The 13,390-nt window shown below is 42.5% G+C and overlaps 1 protein-coding gene across 1 annotated transcript; it reads left to right on the forward strand.

The window, feature by feature from the left end:
* Window positions 1–1,688: 1,688 nt before the first annotated feature.
* Window positions 1,689–9,899, forward strand: LOC131709278 (uncharacterized). Its single transcript, XM_059011671.1, has 2 exons — window positions 1,689–1,759; window positions 5,702–9,899. The coding sequence occupies exon 2, from the start codon at window positions 5,713–5,715 to the stop codon at window positions 6,742–6,744; it is 1,032 nt and encodes a 343-aa protein (XP_058867654.1). The 5' UTR covers window positions 1,689–1,759; window positions 5,702–5,712; the 3' UTR covers window positions 6,745–9,899.
* Window positions 9,900–13,390: the final 3,491 nt, after the last annotated feature.

The raw sequence follows: 13,390 nt of genomic DNA on the forward strand, positions 1-13,390 counted from the left end.
ATACAATGCTGCCATCGTGTGGCCATTTACTAGAACTGTTCTAATATATCTATTAGCTCAGTTGCCCTTTGAAATGACTTTATTCACCTTAACCCCTGTGCAAAAATAGACATTTCAGATACATTCTTAAAATACAACAAAAACAATATTTACAGGATAGCCAGGAGAGTACTGTGTGTATAAATAATAGTTTTCTGTAATTGCTCTTATTTGAAATCATTCTCATGTATTTATCATGCTTACTGCCTGTTCTTACTGGACTCATATCAGCAAATAGTTACTATCAGGTTTAGCTGCTCTTAGTCGAATTCGCTCTTATAATTTACTGTGTGCTTTATTATTCTGCTCTTACTTGAATTGATTTTATGGTACTTTCATATCTTATCTGTATTATGATATTCTGTAATGTGATGTTTTATAATGTGATACTTTGTACTGTGATAACTTGTAACAATTGTAAGCAGCCCTGGATGTCTGCTAAGAAATAAATAATAATAGTAACGATGTCATTTTGAATTTCATTACCTGTACTACCCATTGTAAACAGCAGAGGGCACCAGCAACCGCTTGTCACTGAGCTGTGTTCAGGTAAAAAATATATATATATTACCAACTGACCTACTAAATGGCCACACGATGGCAGCATTGGATAAGGAATAGCAGGAGCTAAGTTCTGCAACCGCTTGTCGGCGCCGCATCTGCACTCCATCTAAAATGTCGCCCTGGATAAGGGCGTCTGCTAAGAAATAAATAATAATAATAATAATAATAATAATAATAATAATAATAATATCCTTCTCTTGTTTTTAATGTTCCTCATGACTCGGTTTTCATGATGAATCCAGTTTGTGCATAAATTAAACACAGCAGTGCTGTTTCTTGTTGCATCTAAATCAATAACCAGGTTTTTTTGTCTTATTTTTTTTAATTGGTCAAACAGCATAACAGGGCGTAGAGATCACATACATGTTCTTTAAAAATGTGTTGGTTAGTTTGAAGGAATACATTATATATCAAAACATATCATTCATGGGTAAAGAAACTAAAGAGATGAAGATCTTATTGCGGTTTCTTGCCCTGAACTGAAAAAAGAATCTGGAAGATGAGTTTCTAAAGCGTATAGAAATGAAACTGCTGATGATGTGAATTCATTGGACAATGAAATGAGGAGGGATGTGAAGTACAAATCCCACATATTGAGAGGAATGGTAGTTCCTCGTACAAGTTAGAAAATCTTGGCAGAACTGCCGAGACTCGCTATACAGAGAGGGGCAGCAGTGTGGAGTAGTGGTTAGGGCTCTGGACTCTTGTCCGGAGGGTCGTGGGTTCAATCCCAGGTGGGGGACACTGCTGCTGTACCCTTGAGCAAGGTACTTTACCTAGATTGCTCCAGTAAAAACCCAACTGTATAAATGGGTAATTGTATGTAAAAATAATGTGATATCTTATAAGTCGCCCTGGATAAGGGCATCTGCTAAAAAATACAGCACCAAGAGTTTTGTCCTATTGAGCATGTTAAACATTATTAAGACAGTAGCGATATCTGTTGTTGAAATGAGGGAGGATACATTGTAATTACTAGCACCGCCCCCCCCCCCCTGTATTGGTAGATGGGTGTATTTTGCAGATCTACACGCCCACCTGAGAGGATTATTTAAGGAAGCACACATTCCCTGGCAGTCATCTGTTTAACTAGCTGTTAACAGGGAGCAGATCTCTTCTGAAGAAACTACAGCAACTTGTTGCTCGCAACTGTCCTGTAAGTATTCTTGATACTGCAGATTTTATTGTATGTGATGTTGGAATGTTTCTGCTTTAGAAAATATTTTGAGCACTTAATATCCATGTTTGTGTTGAATTGCTTTGTAGCACAATGCAGGTTACGTGAAGACGCTTGTTAGTAATTCTAATTGATTCATGGCAGTCGTACAAGTTTGTTACAGTATTCAGAGCTCTTCTAGTTGTCATTGTAAAGAACAAAGGGTACAGCAATAGTCCAAACACATGACTCTAATAATTCAGTGAACGTCTGAGATACCATGAAATATTAAGATCCTTCTACTAAAGAGAGACCGAGACAAAGGTATAGACAGCAGTCCAGGACAGAGATAAAGAGAGACAGACAGAGGTATAGACAGCAGTCCTGGACAGACACACACAGAGATAAAGAGAGACAGAGACAGAGGTATAGACAGCAGTCCTGGACAGACACACACAGAGATAAAGAGAGAGACAGAGGTATAGACAGCAGTCCTGGACAGAGATAAAGAGAGACAGACAGAGGTATAGACATCAGTCCATTATAGACATATACAGAGATAAAGAGAGACAGAGACAGAGGTATAGACAGCAGTCCTGGACAGAGATAAAGAGAGACAGACAGAGGTATAGACATCAGTCCTGGACAGACACACACAGAGATAAAGAGAGACAGAGACAGAGGTATAGACAGCAGTCCTGGACAGACACACACAGAGATAAAGAGAGAGACAGAGGTATAGACAGCAGTCCAGTCATGAAATGAATGGTTTCAGATCTGAAACCAGCCATCATCCTCTATAGACAGGTGATCGACTCCTGGAAAGGGCTTCTCTGGCATGAGACTGTCTGATGTAAAAGGGAAGCACTGCTCAGAGAGTGGAGGCTGAAGGGAACCTGCATTATCCCCTGGGCCTCTTCACTGGCAGTAAGAGTCTGTGAAGTGGTGCAATAATTCCCAAACTGGCAGGGGAGAAAATAAATCGACTTCTCTTGACCAAGTCAAAGATTGGATGCTGTTATGAACTCAAAAAATGTAATTGTTCTCAGCTACTAAAAGTTGCAAATTATGATGTCTGTGGCAGGATGGTGAGAGGTGTGGTAATGAGGGAAGTCCAGACAGGGGTAGTGGTCAGTGTGTTTATTTTAAAAGCCACCAAACAAAAAGGACAATCGCCCCTGTACCAACGAGGATAGAGTTTAAGAAGCCTTGCTGTAAGGCAATGATGTACCATAATTTAGAATATACTGTTTGGAAATAACATTTATAAACAATATTATTCAAGTCAAATATATGTTAATTTAGCTGAGAAACAGAATAACATGAAATAACAGAGGCATGTGCTCTGGGCGTCAGATCATCTGAGCACTGATCACAAAGTTTTCTAATTGTAAAAACACACCCTTGTAGTGACGTAATTTCCGACTCCTTATCTCTGTGTACTTTTGTGTTTCCAAGTGTTACAGGGCAATACAAGGTTACAATATTTAAATACATTTACAGTAGGTGCAAGTTTGTACTACTCGATGTAGCAAGTAAGGATTTAAACAATGTGTGTATACAATGACAATAGTAGTCCCGTAGTAATGATTGCCATTACATGAAAGTAGATGTTAAAACTTCAAGCTGATTTGAACTCGGCTCTCGCCAAGATAAGTACCAACTAAGACGTAGCTTTACAGTAAACTAATGTGATCCATCTGTGTCTCCCATCCACTTGTGTTTCCTTCCATATGATGATGTAGATATCCTTCTGTCTGGTGTTGATGGCTGAAGTGTAATGCTGGCTCCTGGGATCAGCTTATTTTGCCTCCCTAGCGCATCAGCACACACAACGGCTGCAATGCTGGCTCCGGGGATCAACCACAGTGCAAGAGGGCTTGACGGTGATTCTGGCGTCCCAGCATCACCCCCCTCCGTCCCCCACTCAACTCAGCCCAGCTTACTTACCTGTACATCAGCGTTTCTTTCTTTCTATTGTGCTTGAGATCCCCAGCCAGAATCTTTTTTTCCATCTCAACCACAGCCAGTTGCTGCTCCTCTCTGCTGCTTCAGATGAGTTCTTCACTGTGCGACGCAACTCTTGGCCACTGAATCCGACGTCTCTGAGAAACCGGGTTGTAGAGTGTGCCACAAATCCTCTACAACCCACCTCCACTAGGTAAACCCGAACTCTCCATCCTCGCTGTTCCGCTTCAGTGGCTAGTTGAGCATACCGCAGTTTCTTCCTCTCATACGCCTCATCTACAGCATCCTCCCATGGCACTGTTAACTACCAGGTGAAGAAGGCGTACTGATCCAGACCACAAGACAATATCTGGTCGAAGGTTAGTGGTGGCAATCTCAGATTGAAAAATAAGCTGTTGACCAACATCTGCCAGCATTTTCCAGTCTCTAGCAGCTTCCAGTTGTCCTGGGCGAGGATTGGTTTTAACGCCTTTTCTTGGCAGTTGCTCTCCTGGGCGGAGGAATGTTGTCTTTTGTGTGTAATGTTTTGATGGAACTGGTGGCAACTTATTGGTCATGCTACACTTGTCTTCCAATGCTAAGGCCAAACATCACAGCACCTGGTCATGGTAAACCATCCTTGGCTAAGAGCCACCTTGCATCCTGTCAAAATGTGCCTTAATGTTGGAAGTGATGAACACAAAGGACATGAGGGATCCTTTCCTACCCAGAGGTTTAGGTTCTGTGGTGATGGGAGAACATCATATGTTGACCTGATAAGGAAAATGATCCTGCTCTGTTCCATTGACCATCGGTCTTGCCAGCCAATCCTGCGTTGTTCCACACTCTCCCATCTCATCCATTCTCCCTGCTTGGCCTGGGAAACTGCCTTTACGCACCTCATCTTCTCCTCATGCTTTTGCACCTCGTTGACTACCAACATCCTCCATTGAGCTGGGGCTGCCTTGTGTCACGTAGGAGGAGCTGAACTGAGACCAAGACCCCCTCTTCCATGCTGAACTTGCCCCATGATAATCACCAATTCGAAGGGCAGCCTTTGCATCTTCCACGGCTTTCTTTGCCGTCCACTTTCTTCCAGTTTTCAACACAAGTGCTCCCTCCCTTACGCATTTGTCGCGTGACTCTACTAATGCCATTTCCAGTCGGTCCTTGGCGCACTTAAACTCCTTGGTTAGAGCGCAGACTGGTAGCTGCAGTATTCCTTTACCACAAAGTCCCACTCTACTGAGGCAGCGTGGAACTCCCAACCATTTCCTGATGTATGAACTGATTAAAGCTTCCAGCTTCTCTACTGTTGTCAAAGAAACCTTGTACACAGTCAGTGGCCACAGCAACCTCGGCAGTACTCCAAACTGAAAGCACCAGAGTTTTAGTTTGCCTGGTAATGCACCTGGTAAAGTACAAAGATAATGCTTCAACTGAGGGTTACTGTACGGATTTAACTTTTATACCATATTCTTGAAAATCTGAACCTAGGCTTTTTTCATCCATGTTCCTTTTGTTGAGAGCTAATCTAACCGCTCTCCACCCCATTTCGTATCCTGCAGTCCGGCTGAATTTTGTACTTCAGCCCACGTCTATACAGACCCTATCGCTGTGGCCAGAGATTGAGACTTTGAGACATGGAAATCCAAGGAAATTATTATTTTAATTTTATAAGATTCACTTTCATTTCATGTTATTGTTTGACTAATGAAAAATGATATTAAAAAATGCTGATTGTCCAAGGGGCAATAAGTCCTTGATTGCCAGTGTGGAGACCAGAGGTTTTAAAGCTGTTGACCCAGATGTGCTTTGACCTTTAGAGGACACTGACCCCTAGCCATTCAGCAAGACGATTCTCAATGCATGGTCATGTGATCTTGTTTACCTAGTCTGGGCACTTAATTAACCAAGCTATTTTATAAAATCTAGAGAATGTGAATAATACACATTTTCAGATTTTCAATAATATTGTGTATTTATTTCTTTTAGTGTAGAAGATCATGGCAGGAATAGTTTCAAAGAAGAAGGCGCCAGGGGTTGATTTTTGTGGTGTGAATAACTACTATTACATTGTTCGTTCTGACCTTGGCTGTTATATGAAGTCTTCCAACTTTAACAAAGGAACAGACCTGGTTGTGTACAGTCTGCATCCATCATGCCAAGGAGGAGACCACTACCTTGCTCACCAAGATGACCTCTTCTACATTATCAAAGGGAATGAATATCGGCGCGTGTTCAACATGAACAAGGATGACAACTCTGTGGTCTACAGTATCCATCCCAACTGTCAGGGAGGTGATCATTACCTGTCTGCCTTTGGAAATTTCTACATCATCTTCCAAGACAAAGGTGTTTACCGTCGCACTTCCAATATGAACAAAGACAGTGATGCCGTTGAATATACTCTTCACCCAAATTGCAAAGATGGTCTCTATTACTGGGGTATAGCCGACCACTATTATTTTGTGAAGTCGGGTACAAAATGGGGAGTCGAGTACTACAAAGGTACCAACTTCAACAAAAACCATGAGGTTGCAACCTACTCCTTCCATCCTGATGTGGTCAACTTCCTGCCTGGTGGGTTGTCTGTCACTCAAGGTCCAGCCCTTGGCAGATGGGAAAACATTAAAACTATATCCAATGATTCTGAGACAGAGGTAACCTGGACAAAGAAGATAACCAAGAAAGTTGGGTTCAAGAAGGAAAAGATGTCAAGCATAGAGCACAACTGGAATGTGTCAATGAGTGCTTCTTATCAGTCAGGAGATCTCACGGCAGCATTCGCAAAGTTTCAGTTTTCGATCAGTGCTGAGTATGGTGGAGCAAGTGTCAACACAGAAAATGAAGTGTGGGACGAATTAACAGAGGTTGAGGAACAATTACAGGCGGAAATTAAACCCCATGAAAAAATATATATATGGCAATACAATCTTAGCCTTGGCAAGGAAGCAGTATTGTTCTGTCATGACACCAGAATTGATGACGTTCCCACACCACCTACTGAAATACCCCTTCCAACTTCTACACCCTAACTGATGACAACACCACACCTACTGAAGCACCGCCCCAACCTTCTACACCCCAACTGATGAGAGCACCACATCTACTGAAGCACCACCCCCACCTTCTACACACTAACGTATGAGAGCATGACACCTGTTGAAGCACCGCCCCAACCTTCTACACCCTAACTGATGAGAGCATGACACCTACTGAAGCACCACCACACCTTCTACACCCTAACTGATGAGAGCATCACTCCTACTGAAGCACCACCACAACTTCTACACCCTAACTGATGAGAGCATGACACCTACTGAAGCACCACCACACCTTCTACACCCTAACTGATGAGAGCATGACACCTAAGCACCGCCCCCACCTTCTACACCCTAACTGATGAGAGCACCACATCTACTGAAGCACCACCCCCACCTTCTACACACTAACTGATGACAACACCACACCTACTGAAGCACCGCCCCAACCTTCTACACCCTAACTGATGAGAGCACCACATCTACTGAAGCACCACCCCCACCTTCTACACACTAACGTATGAGAGCATGACACCTGTTGAAGCACCGCCCCAACCTTCTACACCCTAACTGATGAGAGCATGACACCTACTGAAGCACCACCACACCTTCTACACCCTAACTGATGAGAGCATGACACCTACTGAAGCACCACCACACCTTCTACACCCTAACTGATGAGAGCATGACACCTAAGCACCGCCCCCACCTTCTACACCCTAACTGATGAGAGCATGACACCTACTGAAGCACCACCACACCTTCTACACCCTAACTGATGAGAGCATGACACCTACTGAAGCACCACCACACCTTCTACACCCTAACTGATGAGAGCATGACACCTAAGCACCGCCCCCACCTTCTACACCCTAACTGATGAGAGCACCACATCTACTGAAGCACCGCCCCCACCTTCTACACACTAACTGATGACAACACCACACCTACTGAAGCACCGCCCCAACCTTCTACACCCTAACTGATGAGAGCACCACATCTACTGAAGCACCACCCCCACCTTCTACACACTAACGTATGAGAGCATGACACCTGTTGAAGCACCGCCCCAACCTTCTACACCCTAACTGATGAGAGCATGACACCTACTGAAGCACCACCACACCTTCTACACCCTAACTGATGAGAGCATGACACCTACTGAAGCACCACCACACCTTCTACACCCTAACTGATGAGAGCATGACACCTAAGCACCGCCCCCACCTTCTACACCCTAACTGATGAGAGCACCACATCTACTGAAGCACCACCACACCTTCTACACCCTAACTGATGAGAGCATGACACCTACTGAAGCACCACCACACCTTCTACACACTAACTGATGACAACACCACACCTACTGAAGCACCGCCCCAACCTTCTACACCCTAACTGATGAGAGCACGACATCTACTGAAGCACCGCCCCCACCTTCTACACCCTAACTGATGAGAGCATGACACCTACTGAAGCACCGCCCCCACCTTCTACACCCTAACTGATGAGAGCATCACTCCTACTGAAGCACCGCCCCCACCTTCTACACACTAACTGATGAGAGCACGACATCTACTGAAGCACCGCCCCAACCTTCTACACCCTAACTGATGAGAGCACGACATCTACTGAAGCACCACCCCCACCTTCTACACACTAACTAAGGACAACACCACACCTACTGAAGCACCGCCCCAACCTTCTACACCCTAACTGATGAGAGCATGACACCTACTGAAGCACCACCACACCTTCTACACCCTAACTGATGAGAGCATGACACCTAAGCACCGCCCCCACCTTCTACACCCTAACTGATGAGAGCACGACATCTACTGAAGCACCGCCCCCACCTTCTACACACTAACTAAGGACAACACCACACCTACTGAAGCACCGCCCCAACCTTCTACACCCTAACTGATGAGAGCACGACATCTACTGAAGCACCGCCCCCACCTTCTACACCCTAACTGATGAGAGCATGACACCTAAGCACCGCCCCCACCTTCTACACCCTAACTGATGAGAGCACGACATCTACTGAAGCACCGCCCCCACCTTCTACACACTAACTAAGGACAACACCACACCTACTGAAGCACCGCCCCAACCTTCTACACCCTAACTGATGAGAGCATGACACCTACTGAAGCATCACCACACCTTCTACACCCTAACTGATGAGAGCATCACTCCTACTGAAGCACCGCCCCCACCTTCCTCACCCTAACTGATGATAGCATGACACCTACTGAAGCACCGCCCCCACCTTCTACACCCTAACTGATGAGAGCATCACTCCTACTGAAGCACCGCCTCCAACCTAATGAAGCACCGCCCCCACCTTCCACACCCTAACTGATGAGAGCATCACACCTACTGAAGTAACTGATGAGAGAACCATCCCTTTCAATTGCATAGGGGTAGACAACTTTGGCTCTTGCAGTCCATTCTGTTGCAGGGCTACTAATCCCTAATGAATTAATTGACCCTCCTGCTGCTGCTGCTGTGCTAAAAATTAACGTTGTGGTTGGAACAAACTTCCAATGGATTAGGAGAGCCAAGTTGCCTACCCCTGTTGTAGTACCTCCTACTTAACCAAGATGTAGTTCTACACAGAACACTATTCATAGTTTCCGTAGTACAACCATGGGAAAAGCATGGCGAAACTCTATTTACTATGGCAAACTTTTTATTAGGGCGTTTAATTAGGGTGTGACCCAGAGCGTAGGAATAATAAGGTTCTAGGAAGCAACAGTTTTAATTTAGTTATATTCTGAATAAAGAACAAGCAAACAACTAATGAAAGCAGTGCTAAGGCGGCAATTAAGAAGTAAGACCATTCTTAACCACCGTTGTGCCTTATTAAAGATACAATGCATATTAATTGCTTTTTTAATTTCTGTAAACAATTACTTTGATTTTATACTACTATTGAAACTTTAGTGAACTAAATATTGTGCCTGGACTGTTGTCCTGAATTTGAAGTTGTGTGTTTTTCTTTTTATTCTATTACATTGGGTTGAATTATCATGGGTAACTAATCAAAGTTGTTAATTGATTTATTTGACACTTTTATCATTAGACTCGTATTATCTAATGTATTCATGAAGCTTGGCTGAGTAAAATGTGCATATTCTGAAGATTTTCTGTGTCTTGAATGTTTTTTGACAGTGATCTGATTTTTCATCTTTTGATTTGAGTGCCACAGGATTGAGTGTATGTCCAAAGAGATTCCACATGGATAAATTCCCAGTATACTTGCATTCTTTAGTAACATTCAGCTCAGCGACAGGTTGCTGTGGCTGTGCTGTCAATGGGTACCTTTGTGATGTTTACTTATTCATTCATTTATAACAGGGCTTCTTCCTGGTCCTCAGGACCCACAGTGTGTTTCTCTTCCAACTGAGCTCTCAACTACTTAACTGACCCCTTAATTAAACTAATAACTTGCTAAATTAGCTTTTTAAAAATGTTCTCATCTCTTAAACAGTAGCAGATTTCAAGATACTGATAACATTTTATAGGTAACTTGAAATCTGCAACTTTTTAAGAGCTGAAAACATTTAAAAGGGTTAATTTAAACAAGTTATTGGTTCAATGAAGGGTTTAGTTAAGTGGTTGAGAGCTCAGTTGGAATAAAAACCAGAAGACACAGAAGGTCCTGAGGACTGGGTTCGAGAAGCCCTGCTTTATGGTTTACATTGAATTATTATTATTATTATTATTATTATTATTATTATTATTATTATTATTATTATTATTTATCCATTACAGCATAAACCATTGCAAAACATCTCACTCTCCAACATAAATTTTACAGAAACTCACATTATATATAGTTATTCTACAAAAAGTAGCATTTATGTACAATGCACAGGATGGAACCCACCTCATCGATCCTCCTTCTAGCCATGCTATCAGTCTCATCACTCCTGGCATTACAACCAAGGCCCCCTCAACTTGAACATTATACGGGAACCTGATATGAACATTGTTAGGTTCTTTGGCATCCGCCCAGAGTATCTTGTTATCTCATAAATGAATGTGATCATTAGCAGAGAAGCAGAACATTTGCATGGTACCTGTAATATTCAAGTTAACTCTTTCTTACAACTGTATTCACCTGACCTAAGCACTATAGGCCAAATATTCAAACGTGTTGCATGTGTCGCAAGGGGAGTTGTTGAGATTTTTTTTCTGAAGTCCTTTTCACGAAAAAAAAGTGGTGCTTCAGAGTGAGATTCTAAATAGATGCTACATTGAAAAAAAAATTAGTTTGCTAGTTTTTCTTTCACAAGCACTTTCCCTCAGATTTGGGGGAGGTGTCATGCATAATCCTACAAGTTCACCACCACACACGAAATAGAAAATTTAATTTGCTTTCAAATCACAATGTTGCATGGAAATCACTTAAGACTGGTTACACTCCTCAAATTATCTCACAGGAAGTATTTAAGGACAATCTCTGTTTCTATTTAAAAAAGTAAACATGGTTTTCAGGCAGCTATATTTGCAACAGAAATATAGTAGATATCTTGTGGGCAGAATATACAGAAAACGTATAACATTTCTTGACTTGTCTACTGAAGAAGTCCTTAGTCGATACTATTGCCAATTGCATTTTGTCAAAAAAAAAAAAAGTAACTCAACTATGCATCTCTGAGATGTATACTTTGATTTAACCCTTAGCGGTCCATTTATTCAGCGCATCTCAGGTGCGTTGCGTCCAATTTATTTTCACACACGCACTTTATTTTAGACGCGCTGTTTAAATGTATTTTTTTTTCACATACAGTGCCTTGAAAAAAGTCTTCACACCCTTGAACATTTTTCACATTCTACTACCTAAAAAATACAATTCAAAATAAAGTAGGAGTTTGTTTCACTGATCTACACAACATCATCTACACTTTCAACGTGAAAGAACAATTATAGAAATATTCAAAAAGTAATTAAAAAAAAAAGTCTTGATTGCATAAGTCTTCACACCGTTTGTCATAGCAAACCCACATTAGCTCAGGTACAACAAATTGCCTTAACAAGGCACATCGTAAGTTAAATAGAGCCCATCTGTGTCCAATCACAGTAGTTCAACTGATTCGAATACTCCTGGATGAAGAATCAAGCTGTTTCTGTTGTAAGAAGTGAATTTGAAGTAAATGGCAAAACATGCTGAACAAGGAGCTGCTAAAAACTCCGGGATAAAGTTATTGAAAGGTACAGATTGGGGGAAGGCTATAAGAAACTTTCAATGTCTTTGAATATCCCTTGGGGCACTGTCAGGTCCATCATTGTAAAGTGGAAACAGTTTGGCACCACCAAGACACTGCCTCGATCAGGCCATCCCTCCAAAGTCAGTAGCCGTGGCTTAAGGAAACTGCTGAGGGAGGTCACTGTGAGGTCTAAGATTACTTTAAAAGAACTACAGAGGTCTCTGGCTGAGATTGGGGAAAATGTTAACTGTTGAACAATTTCAAGAATACTCCACAAACATGGCCTGTATGGGAGGGTGGCAAGAAGGAAGCCACTGCTGAAAAAAAGCCTTATGATGTGTCGCATAGCGTTTGCAAAGAAACATTTGGGGGACACTGCACGCATGTGGGAGAAGGTTTTGTGGTCTGATGAGACCAAAGTGGAACTTTTTGGTCTCAATGCTAAGCGATATGTGTGGTGTAAACCAAACAGGGCACATCACCCTGCTAACACCATCCCTACAGTAAAGCATGGTGGTGGCAGCATTATGTTTTGGGGATGCTTTGCAGCAGCGGGGACAGGGAGGCTTGTGAAGATCGAGGGAAAGATGGATGGTGCAAAGTACAGGCAGATCCTGGAGGAAAACCTGTTCCAGTCTGCCAGAGACATGGGACTGGAGAGAAGATTCACCTTTCAGCAGGACAATGATCCTAAGCACAAAGCAAAAGCAACAATGGAGTGGCTCAGCAAGAAGAAAGTGAATGTCCTAGAGTGGCCGAGTCAAAGCCCAGACCTGAATCCTATAGAAAATCTGTGGCAAGACTTGAAGACTGCAGTCCACAGACTATCTCCAGCCAACTTGAAAGAGCTTGAGCTATTCTGCCAAGAAGAGTGGGCAAAAACTGCAAGTTGGTAGACACTTATCCAAAACAACTCATGTCTGTTATTGCTGCAAAAGGGGCTTGCACCAAGTATTGACTCAAGGGGTGTGAAGACTTATGCAACAATTGTTCTTTCACGTTGAAAGTGTAGATTATGTTGATCTATTATGTAGATCAGTGAAACAAACTCCTACTTTAATGCACTTTGAATTGTATTTTTTTAGGCACTGTAAATAAAAAAAAAAGAAAAAAAAATATGTTGTACTTCATGGTAAGAGCTGACAAATCCGAAAAAGATGGGAAATTGTCAGGTAAGACCACAACTGCACTTTTACATCACCCATGTTCTGACAAGGCTTTCCAGCACACATTGCTGAACTGCTACAGGAGGTGGGCTCACTTCAGACAACATGTGTACTCACTAGTGGGCAGATCAGTGGGTTGCTGAGAATTCAAAAGGTCTCTGAAACAGCCTAATAGATATCCTTTAGACATTTAGAAGAGTCACTGTCCTTTGTGACTGAGGACCGGATTAAAACAAAACTTTGACCCATCTT

This window comes from Acipenser ruthenus, chromosome 42 (assembly GCF_902713425.1).
Source record: "Acipenser ruthenus chromosome 42, fAciRut3.2 maternal haplotype, whole genome shotgun sequence".
NCBI classification, from domain to species: Eukaryota; Metazoa; Chordata; class Actinopteri; order Acipenseriformes; family Acipenseridae; genus Acipenser; species Acipenser ruthenus.

Bases quoted from the DNA above. Each gene is read 5' to 3' on its own strand.
- LOC131709278 (XM_059011671.1), top strand. From the start codon at position 5,713: ATGGCAGGAATAGTTTCAAAGAAGAAGGCGCCAGGGGTTGATTTTTGT.